The sequence below is a fragment of the Aquarana catesbeiana genome, linkage group LG04 (assembly GCF_042186555.1).
Source record: "Aquarana catesbeiana isolate 2022-GZ linkage group LG04, ASM4218655v1, whole genome shotgun sequence".
In the NCBI taxonomy this organism is placed as follows: Eukaryota; Metazoa; Chordata; class Amphibia; order Anura; family Ranidae; genus Aquarana; species Aquarana catesbeiana.
Window position 1 is genome coordinate 559,806,337 of NC_133327.1, and position 22,326 is coordinate 559,828,662.

At 42.8% G+C, this 22,326-nt stretch overlaps 1 protein-coding gene across 1 annotated transcript in view; it reads right to left on the bottom strand.

Moving 5' to 3' along the window:
• The window catches only part of IGF2R (insulin like growth factor 2 receptor), a 261,523-nt gene that overhangs the window by 111,340 nt on the left and 127,857 nt on the right, over positions 1 to 22,326 (bottom strand). Inside the window, exons 17-20 of the mRNA XM_073627997.1 lie at positions 21,918 to 22,033; positions 17,361 to 17,523; positions 14,516 to 14,692; positions 11,358 to 11,456 (exon numbers count right to left, since the gene is read on the bottom strand). Of these exons, the coding sequence (XP_073484098.1) occupies positions 11,358 to 11,456; positions 14,516 to 14,692; positions 17,361 to 17,523; positions 21,918 to 22,033 (555 nt within the window). The remainder of the gene's footprint in view (positions 1 to 11,357; positions 11,457 to 14,515; positions 14,693 to 17,360; positions 17,524 to 21,917; positions 22,034 to 22,326) is intronic.

The following is a 22,326-nucleotide window of genomic DNA, read 5'->3' on the forward strand; positions in this document are numbered from 1 at the left end:
TCTTGGTTTAAATGAAAATCAGAAACCACCTTCGGTAAAAAACTAGGATGAGGGCGTAGTACCACTCTATCCTTGTGTATAATCAAATAAGGCTCCTTACAGGAAAGAGCTGCTAATTCTGATACTCTTCTAGCAGAAGAGATGGCCACCAGAAAAATTAATTTCCTTGTCAACAAGACCAAAGGAAGCTGACTTATTGGTTCAAAAGGCCGTTTCTGTAACACAGCCAGGACCAAATTCAAGTCCCAGGGGTTTAGGGGCGCTTTAACCGGAGGATTAAGACGCATCACCCCCTGCATAAAGTTTCGGACCAAAGAATGCGAAGCAAGTGGCCGCTGACATAATACTGATAAAGCAGAGACCTGGCCCTTGATGGTACTCAAGGCCAGCTTCATCTCTAATCCCATCTGTAGAAAATCAAGGATTCTACCTATGACATATTTCCTGGGATGCCAACCTCTGGATTCACACCAGGTTATATAAGCCTTCCAGACTCTATGATAAATCATCCTGGAAGCTGGCTTCCTTGCATTAATCAAGGTAGATATGACAGGACCTGAGAGCCCACGACTCTTCAGAACGTGGGTCTCAATAGCCAAACCGTCAAATTTAGCGTTTGTAAGGCAGGATGGAACACTGGACCCTGAGATAACAGGTCTGCATACCAAGTCCTTCTGGGCCAAGCGGGGGCCACCAGAAGTACCGACTTCCTTTCCTGCCTGATCCTGCGAAGGAGTCGTGGTAGTAGCAGAATAGGCGGGAATGCGTAAATCAGTGAGAACCGATGCCACGGAATCACCAACGCATCCGTCCCGCATGCAAGTGGATCTTTTGTCCTTGCCACAAATCTGTCTATCTTTTTGTTGAATCGGGATGCAAAGAGATCTACATCTGGAACCCCCCATCTTTGGCATATGGCCCAAAAGACGTCGGGATGCAGAGACCATTCCCCTGGAAGTAACTGCTGGCGACTTAGATAGTCCGCCTGCCAATTCTCTATTCCCGGGATGAAAACTGCCGATATGCATGGCACATGCATCTCTGCCCAGACTAACATCTGGTTCACCTCTTTTTGAGCAGCTCGGCTCCGGGTGCCTCCCTGATGATTGACATAAGCCACTGCTGTGGCATTGTCGGACTGGATCCTGACCGGACAACCCTGTAGCCCGATAGTCCAGGCTTTTAGAGCTAGATGTATCGCCCGGATCTCCAGAATGTTGATGGGTAAGGTCCTCTCTGTCTTGGACCATACCCCTTGGACCGCAGCCTGTTCCAGAACTGCTCCCCAACCTGACAGACTGGCATCTGTTGTTACCACCGTCCAGGTAACCGGTAGAAAGGATTTCCCCTTCTGCAGGTTTTCGGGTATGAGCCACCAATTGAGGCTCTGACGCACCGCATGCGACAGGTGCATCGGAAAGTCTAATGCCTGAACCTTCTTGTTCCAGGTCGACAGAATACTGTGTTGCAGCATTCTTGAGTGAAACTGAGCATAGGGAACTGCTTCGAATGAAAACACCATCTTCCCTAGTAGCCTCATACAAAGGCGGACTGAGGGACCCTTCTTGGTCCTTACTGTCAGAATCAGCTCTCTCAAAGCAGTGATCTTTGCCTGGGGTAGAAATATCTTCTCCTGGCTTGTATCTATAATCAGACCTAAATACTCCAGTCTTCTTACTGGTTTTAGGAAAGACTTTTCTAAGTTGAGGATCCAACCCAGGTGTTCTAGATACCTGACCGTGGTCCTCAAGTTTCCCTTCAAAGAGGCTACCGACCGGTCTATCAAGAGCAGGTCGTCTAGGTATGCTATGACAGCTATACCCTGAGCCCTTAATCTGGCCAGAGGAGGAGCCAAGATCTTTGTGAACACTCGAGGTGCAGTGGCTATCCCGAAAGGCAGAGCCACAAACTGGAAATGGCGCCCTCCTACCTCGAAGCGCAGAAACTTCTGATGAGCAGGAAAAATGGGCACATGCAGATATGCATCTCTGATGTCTATTGATGCCAGAAATTCTCCTCCCTGCAGGGTGGGAACTACTGTTCGAATTGATTCCATGTGGAAGGATTGAATCCTTAGGAATCGGTTCAGATCCCTTAAGTCCAGAATGGGCCTGACAACCCCATTTGGCTTTTGGACCGTAAAAAGGTTGGAATAGAAGCCCAATCCCTGGTCCTTTGCGGGAACTATCATAATGACCTCCTGCGACAAAAGTCGCTCTAACGCTAGAAGGAGCGACTGCTTCTTCTCTGGGAACATTTGATCTGAGGAACCGAGGAGAGGGGAATTCCTGAAACTCCAGCTTGTACCCTAAGGTTACCGTGGAGATTACCCATCTGGCCTGGAAGTCCTCCTGCCAGAGCTCTGAGAACTGTCGCAGTCTTCCCCCCACTCGAGTGAGCGGGGGCGCCCCCTCATGCAGAGGTCTTAGTGTTTTGCCTAGTAGGCTTCTTTCCCCAGGACTTCTTTTGTCCCTGGGGTTGACTCTTGTCTCTGGACCCCGATGGAGGCGGCCGTCGAGACTGCCTGGAGGCTGAAGCCCCCGGCGCTGGGGAAAGAGTCCGTTTGAAAGAGGGACGCTTACTCTTCTTCTTGACAGGTAAGAGAGTGCTTTTCCCAGAAGAGATTCTCTTGATATAGTTATCCAAGTCCTCTCCAAACAACCTTGCACCACGAAATGGAAACCCAGCCAGTAGCTTCTTACATGGTGCTTCGGCTGACCAATTTTTCAACCATAGGATTCTACGTATATGCACCAACCCCAGTGAAAGACGGGAGGTTTGCACGATAGAATCTCTAATGGCGTCAACCACAAAGCATAAGGCCGCTGGAAGGTTAGCAAACCCCTGGGCCTGCTGTTCAGGTAATACTTTGATGACCTGCTTAACATGGTCTCTTAAGTATTGACAGACTCCAATCGCTGCTACTGCAGGTTGGGCCACTGATCCTGCTGAGAAAACATCCTTCAATAGGGATTCCATCCTTTTATCTACAGGATCCCTGAGCATCTGAGCATTGTCTACAGGACAAGTCAGGCTATTATTTACGGAGGAAATGGCGGCATCAATAGCCGGTATTCCCCACATTTTATTAAACTTTTCTTCCATCGGATAAAGTGTTGAAAACTTTCTCGGCGGAAAAAAACGTTTGTCTGGGTGATCCCACTCAGAATAAATAAGCTTTTCAAGTAAAGTATGAACAGGAAAAGCATGTGCTGCTTGGAAAGGTTTCAGTGACCCCAAAGCAGAAGAGGATTCTTTAGCAGTTTCAGGTATGGGCAACTTAAATGTGGAGCGGACCAATCCAGTGAGGATCTGCACTAAGACTTTCTCTTGGGAAGTCGCAGAGGGTCCCTCTCCACCTGAATTCTCCGAAGAGGAATCATCCATCCCATCCCGATCCTCTGAAAGGGATTCATCTCCTTTATCCCAGAGCTCCTCTGTCTGAGGGTCTTGGGGAACAGAGGAAAGCCTAGTGCGTTTTCTTCCACTGAGTGAAGACGTAATCACGGCCATTAATCTTTCCTCTAGACCATTAATGGTTGAGGAAAAAACCTCTTGTGTAATATATACAGGGGCTGAAGTGCCAGAAACAGGTGTAGCCCCTGACCCCGATGGCTCTCCCTGGCTAGCCGTCCCTGGCCCATCTTTAGGGGGGGAGGATGCTGCCGACAGGGGGCCCTCAGAACCTGAACGAGATCCCCTAGTGTCTCTGGTTCCTGGGGTGCTTGAACCTCTTCTACCCATAGTGCAAAGCAACAAGGTGTGAGGTATACAAATGAACACTGCCCGCTGAGCGATGTAGTCTGGCTAAAAGCCTTGCTACCCAATGCTTAGTCTGGTGTTACTTCAGTAAATGCTGCCTAGGAGAATGCCTGTGTCCCACCTTACATGCGACCGTCAGCTCTGTGTCTCTCAGAAGGCTGAGTGCACCTGTACAGAGTGCCTTTAATAGCCTGCAGCTGGCCTGACTGGGAGTCTAAGCACCTGTGCTGACGTCCCGCCCCCACCTCTACCGCCCCCCCCCCTCGAGTTTTGAAAAAAACGAGCGCTTCCCGCACTGCCGACTCTCCTGTCATGCTTCCGGAGAAAGGCTGGGGATGGGGGGGGGGGGGGGGGGGGGGGGGAGGCTGGTAACAAGATCTGCCTGAACGGCTATCTTGAGAGATGGTGGCCATTAGGCCGCAGAGCCCGGGTGGTATAACCACTTTCTAGACCCCTGTGGCCCCTCTCTAGCCTGGGGGGGAACATTCAAACATGAGAAATCCCCCTTTCCACCTTACCTGTTTGCAGCCTGCTTGAGACGCTGGGACATAAACAGCGATTACAACACCTGAGACAGAGTCAGCATGTGTAGGTTTGTGCTCTTGGCAGCCCCCGGTGGTCACAATAGGCATAGCATGCATTTACCTTAAAGGAGAAAAGCCACTAGAACTCAAAAATTCTGTGGAATCTCCTCTTACCTTATCCAGCCGCAGGGTGCTGTTTACACAGACCCAATCTTCACCTCTCACGGTGGGCTCCGTTTGAAAAAATCGTCAGAGACTGGGGCCATCAGTAGGGGGATCCAACAGTTCTGGGACCGTAAAGCACCTCGCCAGAAATTAGGAAGTTTAAAGCCATTTTCTGATCTGCGGGGTCCAGCTCTCTAAAAAAAGAAGCATTACGGGTAAAACCTCGTTTCTTCGGACACGAGGCCCGGGTACCATTCAATTCGGCCATGAAAAGACACTTTGAATGGATCCGGTTCGCCTGGCTTGCCCCAGTATAGGATCTTAGGATATTCCCTTTGGAGCTCAGCACAGGACATCTTTACACGTCCATCACCTAAGACACTGGCGTAAAAACTGAGGTATCCCTGCAAGGGGGAGGGATTATATAGGGGGTTGAACTTCCTGATAGGGTGTGCCAGTGTCCAATCACCAGTGATACCTATATAACCCATCAGTAATTACTGTGGCTCTGTGTCCCGTGATGTTCGAGAAAGAAAGAACAAAATCCTGAGAGCCGTAAAGCCTAAATGTAGTAGTCAAAATAAACACAAAATCAGCACAAGGCACAGGACTTGCCATTAATGTGCCCTATACCTGCCCTGACCACTCAGCTACAGTACTAAAGTTTTAATGAATGAAACGCGATCTATGGAGTGGGTGGATCTTTCATCAGAGATGGTCATACTAACTAACACAAGTGACGTTAGCGTGGCGATCTCCCCCGCTTTGCCTTTGTGTTCTGAAATGAGGACTGCGGCCGGTAAGCGCCTGGTGTAGACTTCAATATTATGGCCGTTAGCCATTTGTTATGGAATCGGGTAACATGGCTGCCAACTGTGTGTAGTGGTAGTTGCTAGGAGACGAAAGAGTACATATTCTCAGAAGTTAGGCAATATGGCAGCGCTTCGGACGACGAAATGTGTTGGGAAGGTCTGATTGTGTCACTTCCAATTCCTTGCATTCGAGCCGTGGAACACAGAAGTGTCCCGGATGGTATGTCTTTTTTAAAGTGACCTTTTTTTTTTAAATCTTGTAAGTGCAATATATGGTTTTAACTATAATAAATAAATGGTAATACACTATGGAATTTTCCCTCTCTTAATATTACTGCATGGTCCGACTGGAGGTGATAAGGAGAGAGTAACCCATCATTGTGGAAGCATCGACTGTCCAAGGGAGGCTTTGCCTGCACAACCTAATCAGAAGAGATCTCCATCTTAAAAGTGCTCTTTGACCTGCTGATCTTAAGGGGTCAACAAATTAGGATGGGTACAAGTGACATCTTTAGGGGAAAGTGGACACTTTATTGTTTAGAAACTTTTATTCAGAGTAGAATTTATGACTGAAGAAGCAGGCTTTGTAGTCCCAGCACAAGCGCTTTTAAGATATTTTGTTTTGGACTCTAGTTCACAAGACACAAGGCTTAATGAAATATTGAACATATGGTTTCACATTTTAAATTTAGGTTTATTATGCATTTATTATACATGGGAGGCATTTTGTGGTAATGTAATCATTTGCATTAATATATGACTGATTTGTATGTACAGTGCCTTGCAAACGTATTCACCCCCTTGGCTTTTTACCTATTTTGTTACATTACAGCCTTTAGTTCAATGTTTTTTTAATCTGAATTATATGTGATGGATCAGAACACAATAGTCTAAGTTGGTGAAGTAAAATTTGAAAAATATATACATAAAACAATTTTTCAGAAATAAAAAACTGATAATTGGCATGTGCGTATGTATTCACCACCTTTGTTATGATGCCCATAAAAAGCTCTGGTGCAACCAATTACCTTCAGAAGTAACATAATTTGTGAAATGATATCCACCTGTGTGCAATCTAAGTGTCACATGATCTGTCATTACATAGACGGACCTTTTTAAAAAGGCCACAGAGGCTGCAACACCTAAGCAAGAGGCACCACAAACCAAACACTGCCATGAAGACCAATGAACTCTCCAAACAAGGGACAATGTTGTTGAGAAGTAAATAAAGTGATGCGCTTGTATTGTCTATTTGTTAGTGTGCTCCCTCTTGTGCCTATTATGTATTTCTAAAATAGGTGAAACATTGTGTAAAACTTTGGTTATATAGTATCTTGTGTTTAAATAACAACTCAATTAAATAGACACATACACAGGGATATGTTTCAGGCGATACTGTGTTCCAAGCACTTTTCTGTTAAACACTCCCAAAAAACTTACAGCCAGTGGTTCCTAATAAACATATCTGTTATATAGCATGAAGTTTTTTGTGATCAAAAGTCAAATCTAAGTGATTCATCCACCAGGTTACATTACAATGTTACCTCCTCCTCTGATAAGCCTGTGTCAGCGGTGGAGTGGCTTGTCAGTAATCAGCTGCCGACATAGAAGAGTAGTGGGTTCAGCTTCACTGATCTCCCCCCTCGCATTGATAAAGGATAATGGTCAGTCACATCCAGGCTCCGTGTTGCTCAGTGCTGCTGCTCATACACTCGCAGGCAGATCGCACTCCAAACAAAGCGTCACAGGCAAGTTCTCCCCACGCGTATCATCACTGACACGTGACTTTTTCAAGTTTTTTGGGAGTGTTTAACAGAAAAGTGCTTGGAACACAGTATCTCCTGAAACATATCCCTGCGTATGTGCCTATTTAATTGAGTTGTTATTTAAACACAAGATACTATATAACCAAAGTTTTACACAATGTTTCACCTATTTTAGAAATACATAATAGGCACAAGAGGGAGCACACTAACAAATAGACAATACAAGCGCATCACTTTATTTATTTATTTTATAACAAACTGTGGGGTGTCACTAATTGATTTCAGCTGTATTAATTTTAATTTATTTTACTTTTTCACTATTGTATCTTCACTATTGTACTTTTTCATTATTTTTACACATATTTTTGTAGTCCACTTCAGCGCTTTAGGAATTTTATAGTTGAGAAGTACTAGTCAAGGTTAGGTTATAAAAAAAAAATCCAAATCTTTGAGGATCCCTAGACATCATCAAATCTATCATAACCAAATAGAAAGAACATGGCACAACAGCAAACCCGCCAAGAGACAGCCGCACACCAAAACTCACGGACCGGGCAAGGAGGGCATTAATCAGAGAGGCAGCACAGAAACCCAAGATAACACTGGAGGAGCTGCAGAGTTCCACAGTAGAGAATGGAGTATCTGTACATAGGGCGACACTAAGCCGTATGCTCCACAGAGTTGGGCTTTATGGCAGAGTGGCCGGAAGAAAGCCATTACTTTGAGCAAAAAACAAAATGGCACGTTTTGAGTTTGCGAAAAGGCATGTGGGAGACTCCCAAAATGTATGAAGGAAGGTGCTCTGGTCTGATGAGACCAAAACTGAACTTTTCGGCCAAAGAAAACGCTATGTCTGGCGCAAGCCCAACACATCACATCACCCAAAGAACACATCCAACATGGTGGTGGCAGAATCATGCCGTGGGGATGTTTTTTAGCAATCAGGACTGGGAAACTGGTCAGAGTTGAGGGAAAGATGGATGGTGCTAAATACAGGGATATTCTTGAGCAAAACCTGTACCACTCTGTGTGTAATTTGAGGCTAGGATGGAGGTTCACCTTTCAGCAGGACAAAGGCCTCAAACACACTGCTAAAGCAATACTTGAGTGGTTTAAGGGGAAACATGTAAATGTGTTGGAATGGCCTAGACAATGCCGAGACCTCAATCCAATCAGACTTAAAGATTGCTGTTCACAAAATGCAAACCATCCAACTTGAAGGAGCTGGAGCAGTTTTGCAAGGAGGAATGGACAAAAATGCCAGTGGTAAGATGTAACAAGCTCATAGAGACTTATCCAAAGAGACTTGGACCTGTGATAGCCGCAAAAGGTGGTTCTACAAAGTATTGGCTTTAGGGGGGTGAATAGTTATGCACATTGACTTTTTCTGTTATTTTGTCCTATTTGTTGTTTGCTTCACAATAAAAAAAAAAAAATCCATCTTTAAAGTTGTGGGCATGTTCTGTAAATTAAATGATGCAAATCCTCAAACAATCCATGTTAATTCCAGGTTGTGAGGCAACAAAACACGAAAACTGCCGGGGGGGGGGGGGGGTAAATACATTTGCAAGGCACTGTATGTTTATCAAATAATTTCTAGGTGAGTTCCTGAATACTGAACTCTGTGCAAATGTATTATTTTTTATTTTATCCTCCATGCAGTGGGGCTGTGCCCACACTGCGCAGGTTAACTGCTCGTTTTTGTCTAGGGGACTGGAGAGCGGAGATATACTTACCTAATCCTCCTCACACAAGATTGATCCCTGCACCTCCTGTCCCCAGCAGTATAGCCATCCTGTGCAGTGGACTGTTCCTGATGTCATCAAGCCCATAGACCTGTTATGGACATGAGAACACCAGGAACAGTCTACCGCTGGACCGTGGGGAGCACTTTTTGCCACTATAGCAGAGGATCGGGTGTGTACACAGCTTTCCGATCACCCCTTGCAAAAATCGAGCCGTTAACCCATACAGTGCAGGCTTTCAGCTTTAAACTCTTGGAGAGTAGACTTGTTTACAAACTTCTTTAAGCTGCAAATGGCATCATTCCTTTACTTGTGCACAGAGACGGCCAAAAACTTTTGTTTTGTTTTTTTTTTTATACAACATTTGAGTTAATCTCCATGTTTGTCACTTTAAAAAGAAGCATTAGCTTTAAGCACTGTATGAACTGTATGTAGCTTCAACCACATACAGTACACAGTGCTAGGTTTCTGGCTGTGAGACAGACTTTGTCTCACATCCGGAACAAAACAGAGTCAGTCTGTGCAGTGCTCAGCCATTCATAGGCATCTTTATATTCTGTGACTAAATACAAAGCTTCCTCTGATTGGCTGAGGCGGAGAGGGGGGTTGATGTCACACTCTCGGACTTGGCCAGTGAGATGAAGCTTTGCATTCAGTCACAGAATACAAAGCTGCCTCCGAATGGCTGACCACCACTCAGACCTACTCTTATTTTGTCCGGAATGTGAGACGGGAAGTCTCTGTCTCACAGTTGGAACCCGGCTCTGTGCACTATTTTATGTAGCTGAAGTTACATGTGGTACATATAGTACTTAGAGCCAGTGCAGCACTTAGTGAAGGAATCTGCATTAGGACCGGCTACTTAAAGTGACAGGAAACAAGGAGATCAGCTTTAACCATTGAAGTCTTTTCTGGCAACTTTTGTTTACAACTTTGAATCAGCATATTTTCCTAGAAAGTTACTTATAACCCCCAAACATTATATGCATTTTTTTGAATCAAAGACCCTAGGGAAAAGAAATGGTGATCGTTGCATTTTTTTCAAACGCAATTTTTTTGGAAAAAAAAAAACAAATCACTTTTTGAATTAAAAAAATATATAATATATAAACCCTTCTTTGTAGAATATGATAAATGATGTTATGCTGAGTAAATAGATACCCAATATGTCACGCTTTAACATTGTGCACGCATGTGGAATGGCGACAAACTATGGTGCTTAAAAATCTTCATAAGCAATGCTTTAAACGCCTTTACAGGTTACCCATTTAGAGTTACAGAGGACGTCTAGCGCTAGAATTATTGCTCTAGCTCTAACAATCGCTTCCCCCCTCCCCTGCTGCTTTTGAAAGCGATCCAGTGGCTAATGAGCTGCTCGGACCACTTTCATGAGAAAGCCAGTTGAAAAAAAAAAAGATACCGGTGTTATGGCTGAAAGCTTCAGCCATAACCCTGGCAAAGCATGGGCAAACCACAATGTGTATATACATATTGTGGTCAGCAAGTGGTTAAAAATAGTTAAAAATGGAAAATAATGAAAATGTTATGGTTTCATGTTTTTTATCTATTAAATAGTTTAAATTTGATTATTAAAACAGTGTACTAAATAAAAGCCTTTATGAGTTATTCACTTTAAGGTCATCATAGAGGACAAGGGGGCACTCTCTACTGGAAGAAAAGAGATTTCATCTCCAAATACGAAAAGACTTCTTCACTGTAAGAGCTGTGAAAATGTGGAATAGACTCCCTCCGGAGGTGGTTTTGGCCACCTCAGTAGATTGCTTTAAAAAAGGCCTGGATTATTTCCTAGATACAGAGAATATAACTGGATACATACATTTATAGGTAAAGTTGATCCAGGAAATATCCGATTGGCTCTCGGGGGATCAGGAAGGAATTTTTTCCTCTGCTGGAGCAAATTGGATCATGCATTTTTTTTCCTTGCTCTGGATTAGCTGTGGGTGTGGGATTACGGGTGTGGAATTGTATATTTTTATTCTTTTTTCCTTCTATTAGCTGAACTGGATGGACTTGTGTCTTTTTTCAACCAAACTATGTAACTATGCAACTATGTAAGTACGTTTAACAAGTAAAGGCTATTTGATATCATGCAGGTTGAATATTCAACTAAATAGGTTTTAATTTTTCACTATAATGTTCTCAAAGGCATTGCACTACCTAAACTACATGGGATGCATTATATACTCTTTATAAAATGTATAACTAAAAGGCAGTTTTTTTGTTTTGAAGTGCAGAGGGATTAGAATATCTGTAAAGTTTTGATTACTGCCTGCCACCCCACTAGGGAGAATCACCCTCGTTGTCATGTTTACTGTTATCATCGAAAGTGAAAAAAATCCCACATTTTGGGTTGTCCCCAGAATAGTAATAGAGGGAAAATCTTCCAATGGGGGCACTAGTTCTGGTGACAACCAGGAATTCCCTTACTCTGGAGGGATTTTCTCTTGCTTCTTGTTTTGGTTATAAACCTCCTTCACTTTATATCTATATATCTTAAATGTATATATTCTAATACATATTTAAAATTAAAAAAATGTTTCCAATAATGTACCATTAACTTACTTTTCCAAGTGTTTTTTTGACAACAGGACAAGCAGCTTCAGTGTACCATAGAAACGTAGCTACACAATTTGAAACTGTAACAAAAATTGGACTTAAACTCTACAAAATAAAAAAAGAGAAAAAAGGACTTATTTTAGGCATATATTCAGTTATTCTATAAAGATTCACATACAACTATACATTTTGTTGAAGCGATTGTAAAGTCTCAAAAAAAACAAAAAAAAAACCAAAAAAAAACAAAAAACAACAAACATGTTATACCTACCTGCTCTATGCAGTTGGTTTTGCACAGAACAGCTCAGATCCTCCTCTTCTCAGGTCCCTCTTCGGTGCTCCTGGCCCCTCCCTCCTGTCAAGTGCCCCCACAGCACGCCCCGATTTGCTATGGGGGCACCTGAGCCGAGCTGCAGCTCTGTGTTTCCATTCTGACAGGGAGCTGCCGTTTGGCTCCGTCCCCTCTCTCCTGATTGGCTAACTGACTTTGATTGACAGCCGCGGGAGCCGCTGGCGCCGCTGCTGTATTTCAGGCAATCAGGAGGAGAGGCCCGGACGGCCGAGGGAATGGTTTACATCGCTGAACAGAAAGGGGGAGCTGGGAGGCTGCTACACACAGAATGCTTTTTATCTTAATGCATTGCGATAAAACAACATTTTGCCTTTACAACTCCTTTAATCACTTGCCGACCACGCCATTCTGCCGCCGATATACGTTGGCAGAATGGCACAGCTGCGCAAAACAACGTATGGGTACATTGTTCTCTTTAAGAGCCACCGGAGGCGCACGTGTGCCCATGGCAAACGTGCGCGTGGCCAGCGGGCACGAGAGCCAGCACGGAATTTGTGTGGGTAAACACACAAAACCCTGTTCTGTCAGGGGAGAGGAGACACATTGTGTGTTCCTAGTAAGTAGGAACAACGATACGTCCCCTTCCATAGTCAGTCCTATCCCCATACAGTTAGAAGCAATAACTAGGGAACACATTTAATCCCTTGATCGCCCCTAGTGTTAACCCCTTCCCTACCAGTGACATTTACACGATAATCAGTGCATTTTTAAAGCACTGATCACTGTACAAATGTCAATGACCCCAAAAATGTGTCAGAAGTGTCCGATCTGTCCGTTGCAGTACCACTAAAAATCGCAGATCTCCACCACTACTAGCAAAAAATAAAAATGATGCCATAAAAATGCCATAAATCTTTCCCATAGTGTGTAGATGCTATAACTTTTGTGCAAACCGCTTATTGCAATTTTTTTTTACCAAAAATATGTAGAAGAATATATTTTGGTTTAAATTGATGAAGAAATGTGTTTTTTAAAAACATTTTTGGGGATAATATAGCAAAAAAGTAAAAAATATTGTTTTTATTTTTAAATTTTTTTTTTTTTTTTTTGTTTATAGCACAAAAAAATTTAAAAACCGCAGAGGTGATAAAACACTACCAAAAGAAAGCTCTATTTTTGGGAAGAAAAGGAGCAAATTTTGTTTGGGTACAGCGTCGCACGACCACGCAATTGTCAGTTAAAGCGACGCAGTGCCAAATTGTAAAAAGTGCTCTGGTCAGGAAGGCGGTAAAATCTTCCGGGGCTGAAGCTGTTAAAGATCCCATGAAACCTTTCACAAAAAAAAAAAAAAAATTAAGGCCAGTTGTCCCACATCTATTTATCTATGGCACTGGTGGAAAACTGTGTTGCTCTTTAATTTTCTCCTCTTCCATTTTCACTGTATGCCTCCAAACTACTTTTTTCCTATCCAGTATTAAAGTGGTTCTGAACTCAAAATGTTTTTTTTTTTTTTTAACCTTAATGCATTTATGTGTGGGATTTATTTATTTTTTTTTCCCCAGAATTATAATAACCCAGGTGGATGCATTATTGGTCCGATGCTGTACCTGTCTCCCGCCGGCTCCAAGACTGAGAACCGAGTGATCAAAAACCGCCGATCACTCGGTTCTCAGGGCTCCCTGAACAGAGAGCTGGTGACTGTCAGTCACTGCCATCTGCTCTGCAATGCAGATTTAACAAGGAATGGAAAGTGAGGGTGGCCTATGTTCTGTTCTTTAATAAAAGATATGAAATTTACAGTTAAAAAGTGTTACTAAACCCAGGACCCTGCATTCACTATATCTGGTCTCCCACAGTACACGGAAATGCAATAGTTTTAGTAAATATAAACTGCTAAATACCTTTTTCATCAGCAGTATATAACAGTCTTGTGACTTCTATCAGTGACCAGTTAAAGGTGGTAAACCCACTAAAAAAAAAAAAAAAAAAAAAAAAGAAAAACTGCAAAACAAAAAGGCATAATGAGCTAGTATGCATAGCATACTAGCTCATTATGAATTACTTACCTGAGATCGAAGCCCACACAGCGGTCCTCGTACACCGCTCTGGCCGGCGACATAACTCCTGGACTTCCAGGTATCTCGGGCTCCGGCGTTGTGATTGGCCAGTACGTGGCATTGCTTCAGTACGCATGTGCCGATGACGTCGGCACATGCAGATGCAGGGGATATCTCCTAAAACGTGTAGGTTTAGGAGATATCTGGGGTAGCTACAGGTAAGCCTTATTATAGGCTTACCTGTAGTAAAAAGTGGTTGTAAAGGGTTTACAACCACTTTAAAGCTTGTAAGAGGAGTTTTCATTCTTCCCACATTGTCCTGTGAGGATGCAGAACCCCTGACCCTCTGGACTGATTGGCCCTGTGCTGATCACATGCACTTTCCCAAGAAACAAAAACAAAAAAACTCGTTAGCAATACACACCAAACTGAGCATGTGTAGCTTGTCCCCTGGCCTCTGTTCTATCAGGAAATATATTGGGGACTCTGGAAGGGGGGGGAACAGAGATTACAGGATCAAAAACAGCCTTTTTACACAATGCAGAAGATTTACACCTTAGGTCCCACAGCGAGTACAACAAGCATGCTTTACTGACTATACAGACTTATTTTTACTGTTGTGGGTTTAGTAACACTTTAAGTTAAAATTCCTCTTCTCTTAACCCCTTGGAGCTGGCTCCTGCCAGCCCCATAAGGAGATTAGAATGCTGGGGCTTAAGGTCATGTGACCGCCATGATTGGCTGTCACGGCGGTCACATGATCAGGAGCATTCCATTAGCCAACGGTACCTTTTCCCAGGAGCACAAACACTTACTGTAGCGCCTTTCTTGCAAGAAAGATGTATCACTGAAGAATAGGTGGTCCGGTTTCCTTCCATGTCGATACACGCAGATCCATTTGTATATTCCAGGATTATGTTATCACCATCTATAACAGGCTTCTTGCTTGCCACCCCCAAATTGCCGATTTCCACATTTTCAACTATCATGTCCTTAAAACAGAAGCATTTGAACAAATGGATGCATATAAGTGATTGAATGCAAAACCTCTAGCTAACTAGATTAACTAGATTAGTAATTATCTAACTTTGCTATAAGATAATATCATCTAGTAAACACAGTAAAATGCCCCCATCACAGGTTGTGTGTCTATATTTTCTGTATTCTCTCCATTACATCTTGTTCACTGACAGATCAGCTCATTCAGAAATCCAGTCTCATCTTTAGCTAAGGACGAATTTACTTTGTTCAGATCTAATCAGATATGATGTGCCGAGTAAGGCAGTTCCAAGCATAAACCAAAAAGAAATAGTATGCCTGCAGAGCACAAACTAGTGAACCAGTCAGAAAACTTGTATGCTAATCTGCAATGGACTAAGAAGCAATTCAGCAATCTCATAAATGCTAAAGCCAACTACTATAGTAGGGTCGACTAAGCTGACTCCAGCCAACGGACTTAATAGAAGGAAAAGCAAAACCGTTTAAAATAATATGCCAACACCAATTAAAATTAAAAAAACTTTGTGGTGCCATGCAGTCCTGTAGCAACAGAAATATGGGGTCTAATGCAAATTCTGACCCTAATAGTCCTGCTGCACCATCAATATGTCCACTCTAGCTGGGTACTTCCTCAGGGAGCTGTGACCTGAGAAAATTATGTGGGCCGCTCAGGCTCGATAGGGAGGTATATAGGTAGCACATCCGCAGATGCTATTAGAGTGCTGACAGGGGAAGGAGCCTGTTCTGGCTCTGCAAAGGTTCAAGAAAGGAAGGGTGACCATTGGAAGTCTCACGTCTATGGTGTCCTGCTGCAATAAATAGAGCGGCAACCTCAGCCTGGACTATGGAGGCATGGCCTGGTCGGAGTCCAGGCTGAGGTTGCCACTATTCATTGCAGCAGGACACCATAGATGTGCGACTTCCAGGGGTCACTCTGCCTTTCTCAGGGAGCTGTGCCCCTTAACAGCACCGACAGTCAATTTACTGCCCTTTAAAAGAGAAGTGTGAGATAAAAAAAAAAAAAAAATCATACTCACCTAGGTGGAAGGAGCATCAGTCCGATGATGCATCTGTCTGTCTCCCACCATCCCTAAGACCAAGAATTGAGCAAACAAAGATGGCTCTCTGCTCTGCCCCTCCAGTGTTTACTGCAGCACTGGGCTATGGAGGGGGCACACTGGGCAGCACGCTGAGAGGCTGGGCCAGCTACTGGTCAGGCATCTGGGTGGATCCCAACACTAAAGTTGGGATCCCTCCAGAGTTTGGACCGGCTGAATGACTTCAGCCAACATCAAGCTTTAGTCTGCTTTTGGCTGAATACAAGTCACAGGAATGCAGAACAAAGTGCACACACACACAGGAAAAATATGGCCAAAACAGCTTTGGCTATACTTTTTCTTTAAATATCCTATAAAGCAGAGTAAGCTGAGCAAAGATATTTTTTTTTTAATAAAGCTGCACAGGGAAGTTACAGGGCAGGGACAGAGCATAGTAATTACTATATGACAAGACATTAAACAACAACAACCTTAAGCAAGTTTGCCATGAAGACCTTCTAACAGCAGCTTTCCATTCATGCATGGTAATCTTGTACACACAGGAATATGTACAGTAAAAGTTGTGATACGAGAACCAGCCCAAATCCCAAGGCAAATGCTGCCAGTCAATAATTCCCTCTTCAGACCAAAAAATACCCCCAGACTGGGTATAGTGCAGCGGGAGCTTGCATTTCATTCTGCTAGTGTAATAAAATGATACTCGCACTTATCCTAAAAAATTATCATTATATTGAAGGTGCTGCTGCTTAAAATACTGTAGCCTGGATACTGTAGCTAATGATCATGTGAGAAAAATATAAGCGCGCTACCCAATTAAAAATAAATTTACAATGAATACATCTCAGATTATAGAGATCAGATGCGCTCATGAGAGGATCTTTCTTTGGATATGGACCATCTGTATCCAGATATTCTCAGATAAATGGATTAATGGAATGAAAAGGCTTCATAGTGTAGTACTTCACACAAAAATGTATTTAAAAATATGTAGCAAAAAAAAAAAAAAAAAAAAGCTCCTTTACCGGTTACAGCCCAGTCCCATTGAGGAGGTGCAGTGTGCAAAGGATCACGAGGAGAGGATTTTTCGTGCTGAATCTATTTGCATGAGCACATAGGATCTCTATAATCTGAGATCCAACTGTTCTGGTTATGATTATATTTTCAAGAAGAACACATTGAGTGAAAATTTTTTCAATACTGGTATACTTTTTTGTTTTTGAGCACTTGCTGGACTGTTCGTCAACCTTCTGACACTATATCTTATATACATGGACACCTAATATGTGTGATTTGTTTGTGCTCATTGTAAATATATTTTTAATTGGGTAGCGCACTTATATTTTTCTCACATTTCATTCTGCTAGAAGAGCAGATTCAATCTCCCCCTGTTTTGACAAGCTTATATGGTGCCAGCTTTTAACCCATTGCAGAGAATGAGAATATATATATATATATATATATATATATATATATATATATATATATATATATATATATATATATATATATATATATATATATATATATATATATATATATATATATATATATATATATATATATATAAAACTTTTTTTTTTATTCTGAGAATATATATACTTACAGAGACCTTAGTATATTCCATTTGACACACAGATGCAAAGGGATCACACCCTGTAACAGGTATCAAAGACCGGCATACATTAATATAATATTTTCTCCGTTTCCCATGGCCTTCATCAATGGAATACCAGTTTGTAGTGTGTACCCCTTGTACCTTAGATAAGCTGCAAGAAAAACAGAAGAATCATACACTGTATATCACAGTTACTGTAACTTACATTTTCCAAACTCCTAAAGGATGAGCAATGCAATAAGTATGCAGTATTTGCATTTATATATTCATATTTTTTTTTAATCTACATAAAATAATATACTGCTCGTATACTGGTTATGTACGATAAAGTGTTGTAAAGAAGCATTCATCCAATAGCAGTGGGAGACATCACACAATGGCCGAGTCAAAAGCAAGCGCGTGCATATTGGAAGAGCTGATATGCTTATTCTTGTTCCAGGTTTGTGCTATTTATTGACTTTAAGAATAAGAACAGTCCTGGTGCATGAATGCAGCTTCTATTTCAACTGTTATTTATTGGAATTGCTGGTTGAAGAGTTATAAAAACTTAGAGAAGACTTTGGCAAGTTTTTTCAGGCTCCTAGTAGTGCTAAAGGCTTGTTTAAAGCTTCTGAAGCCAATATTAATCCAAATCTTAATTTATTTTACACAAGATGATGTCTTACTAAACAGTGTTCAGTTTTCTCAACTACAAAGCACCAAAAAGGCAATATTCAATGTAGCAAGGTCTCTGGCCTCGTCCAGTCTAATGAGAATTTTCCCAGCCAAAGATAGCTGACACCCTTCTGTATGTGGTGGGTTGCGAGGCAAGGTGGACAAAGTTATTGGGTGCCAGACACTCCTTGGATGTAAAAGAGGTTTTATTTCTTTTACCAGTCCTTTTTATATATTTTGAGGGAAAGAGGGTTAGGGCCAGTACACCCTTAAGTAGTTGCAAATTCAATTGGCAGACTCTGAGACTTCAATAGGAGGACAGCCGTACAGAGAAAGGCCCCAGCAAGGTGACACATCCGCACATGCAGGAATGTTGTCTCCTATGGCAACAGTCTAACAGTTCCTAACTCAAATGTAACAGTACCTTTAGCTTTACTACAGTTCTTCAACACTGAGCTCCCGGTCTCTCACTAGACCCTCTGATTCACTGACGCTGAATCCCTTGAGCTCCTCCAATATTTGCGATGGTACCTCCCTCAAGCGTCACCCCCACTTCCCTGCTGGGTCCCTAGCTTGGCGCTCCAGATACTTCTCAAGCTTCACCCGTTGCTAACCGGCTCGGCCCCTGGCTTGACTCACAAGGTTGCTCTGCAAGTGTCACCTCCGCTGGTTGGGTCCCTGACTTGATTACCGTCTGAAGTTTCCATGATTCTCCACCTGTTCGGTGAGAATGCTGCTCCGGTACTTGCTTCAGTTACTCACTGTGGTCCCTGGTAATAAGGTGGTTGGTCCCTTTGTGGTGACAGCTTCCCTTCTACCTCCGACCACTGATAGGTTCTCTGGCCAGCAGAACCGTCACTTCTGGTTGGACTGCAAGCTGCAATCCCAACCCTGGGCTGCTCTCTTACTTCTGGATAGGCCCTCATACAGCCTAGCAGCCAGATGCCCCCGGGATGGGCCCAATCTCCAGCCTAGCAGCCCGGGGGACACATGACACACATCCACCCATACAGCCGTCCAGGTGGCACAGAACAAAGATCACCTGACTCCACTCGAATATATAGGCTCTCCCAGCAGGCCAAGGGATCCAAAAAAACTCCTGCCCATTGGCTGAGATACCCCATATACCCATAACCTGACCTTGACTTGTCCTTCTCATATCTAGTACCACCAAGTGCCTGGCCACCTAGTGTTAGAAAACTAAAGTACAACCAGGCCAAGCTTAGGGAGAAATCAATGGATCTCTAACAACTGACCAGGGTAACTACTCCTGGCAAGTAAATGAGTGAGGAGCATCCCTGACTAAACCGCAGGGTGTTACATCAACATAATTAAATTGTTTCTAAAATGTTGTTTGTATAATAACCGCTAAAATTTCCTCTGTTGATTTACCAAAAGAATGCAAATCAGCAAGGTTAAATGTATGTACTGAATCCAATTCCTGCATATTTGACTTTGGAAAACTGTTTACCATGTGCAGGAACCACCTGGGGCACCGGCATCTCAATTATGTATGCTATGAAGAGGGGCAAAGGGAGTGCTGACAGACCCCATCCAGGCATAAGCTTATTAGAAGATTAATATGAGCAACTGTACAAGGTTTCCAAACCTTTTCTCTACATGACTAACAGCCAGTGCTGGCCACAGGGAAGAAATCAAAATTGCTGCAACTGTAATCTAATGAATATAGTATAGGCAAATTTAACCACTTGCCTACTTTCACCCCCTTCCTGCCCAGGCCAATTTTCAGGTTTCACAGCGGTCACACTATGAATGACAATTGTGCAGTCATGCAACACTGTACCGACATGAAATTTGTATAATTTTTTTGAGACAGATTTCTTTCGGTTGTATTTGGTGGAGCTTTCTTTTGGTGGTATTTAATAACCACTGTTTTTTTTATTTTTTTGCTTAACAAAAATTTTGAAAACAAAAAAGGCACCTTTTTCTTCATTTCTGTTATAAAAGTTTGCAAATAAGAAATAATGTGCGCTAATGAGGCTGCACTGATGATCAGTGTAAATGTGTGCGATCGTTGGATAGCCGGCTATTGGCTTTCCTTTCTTCGCACAGTGACAATGCTACAGAAAGGAAATGTTGATAACCGCAATTTGTGTACATGGGGATCAGCTGTGATTGGCACGGTTGATAACATGGCAAAGGGTCATTGTGAAGGGCTGAAGGTTTTTTACCTTCATGCATTCTATGCATGAAAGTAAAAAACCTTCTGTATGCAGCTCCCCCTAATCTTTACCTGAGCCGATCTCAATCTAGTGATGTGCAAGATGGCTCTCTCCCTCTTCATTGGCTCAGACACAAAAGCGGGAGCCAACAGCTCCCGCTGCTGTCAATCACAGTCAATATACACACAGAGGGCCCCCATAGCTAGCGGGTTGGCTCTGGGGGCACTCAGCAGGGGGAAGGAGCCCAGAGCGCCGGCAGGGGACCTGAGAAGAGGAGGATCAGTGCTACTCTGGGCAAAACCATTGCACAGAGCAGGTAAGTATAACATGTTTCTTCTTTTTTTTTTTATTCCTTTAGTATCACTAAGTAAAACAAAAAGCATAATGTTGGAATAAAGCAGAGTTATGACTTCCCATTTAAAATGAATAAATTCAGTGACAGGAAGTAGAAAGTGCCGTCTTCCACCAGTTTTAGGCAAACATCCTACTCACCAGATCAGACACCCATGACAGATGTCAGTTAAGCAGAAAGGTAAATCAAGATGTATCCACCAATGCAGACGCCTTTCCCCAGCGACGTAACCAGACGGGTTTAATAAGTAAAGGAAAAAAGAGGAACTCCTCATAGCGCAACGTGTAGCTATTTATTTGAAAGAAAAAATTCCAGCAAAAAAGTACATAAAATGGAGCCGGCACGCCAAGCTGCGTTCCAACTGCGCTCTTATGCGATGGCGGAAGTGACTCTCCTGATCACCAATGTCACTGGGACTAAAAGAGGGTAATCCAAAATGTTGACTGGCCACCAGAACAGTAATAGAAAAAGAATCTTCCAAAGAATACACTTTTTTCTGTGACAACTCTATCAGGACATAAAATCTTTTCACATCAAGAGTATACAGTACAGTTGAAGGGATATCTCCCCAATGAGACACAGAGGGCAAAATGGACTTCTGCTGTAACCCTCCCCCACTCTACCAATAAATTAAAAAAATAAAAAAGTCTTGGTTTTAGATATACTTTAAGCCCTTCACCGCCATGTTATACTTACCTGTTCTGTGCAGTGGTTTTACACAGAGCAGCCCTGATCCTCCTCTTCCCGGGTCCTTCCCTCCTGTTGAGTGCCCCCACAGCAAGCAGCTTGCTATGGAGGCACCCGAGCCGAGTCAGAGCTCTGTGTGTCCACTCAGACACAGAGCTGCGGCCCTATCCCGCCCCCTTTCTCTCATTGGCTCACTGACTTTGATTGACAGCAGCAGGAGCCAATGATGTCACGCTGCTGTCTCAGCCAATGATGAGGGGAGTCCCAGACAGCCAAGTCTCTCGTGCAACACAGCTGGATCTAGATGGGGCACAGGTAAATTTTAGGGGGGTTGCTGCACACAGGTTTTTTATCTTACGCATAAAATGCATTAAGGTAAAAAACCTTTTGCCTTTACAACCACTTTAATGCCAGGAGGCAGAGTGCCTTCCTGATCATGTGTCTGTCGTGACCGGCTCTCGGGTCACATGATCGGGAGCCAGCAGCAGAAGAATCTATGACCAAGTGCTGCTGCAGACAGTTAAGTCAGCGCAGTGAAAGCACTCTCAGCACACAACCTCAGGCGCATATGTGCAGCGGCTGGGCCCACTTTTCCTGCCACCAAGTGTGTTATACAATCAGGAAGTGTGTAAAATAGTACAAAAAAATTTAATATAATTTTACTATTACCTGGATAAATCATATTGTTCATTTGTTTTTTCATCTACCACGATACATTCCATAGGCTGTGCTGGACAGGCATATTTAGTGTACCACTTGAAGTTATACGTGTAATTGTCTTCTTTCTAATATTCCAGAGAAAGAAATCAAAACACTGAACTCATTTATCATAGGGGACTTGTTACATTTCAGTACACAAATATAATTTCTATTCCGTTTTTTAATTTACATTTTAAATTTTACAAATCTCTAAGAACAATACTGTATTCCCGTTATGAATTTTAATTGGACCTACAATAAATAACTTATTCTCTCTTTAGTTTAACTTTGGTTATCACCCGTACAAAAGGGTTTAGACCCAAATAAAAAGGAGTCAGCACCCTGAGCCATTCCAGGCTCCATTAATTTGCACAGTTCT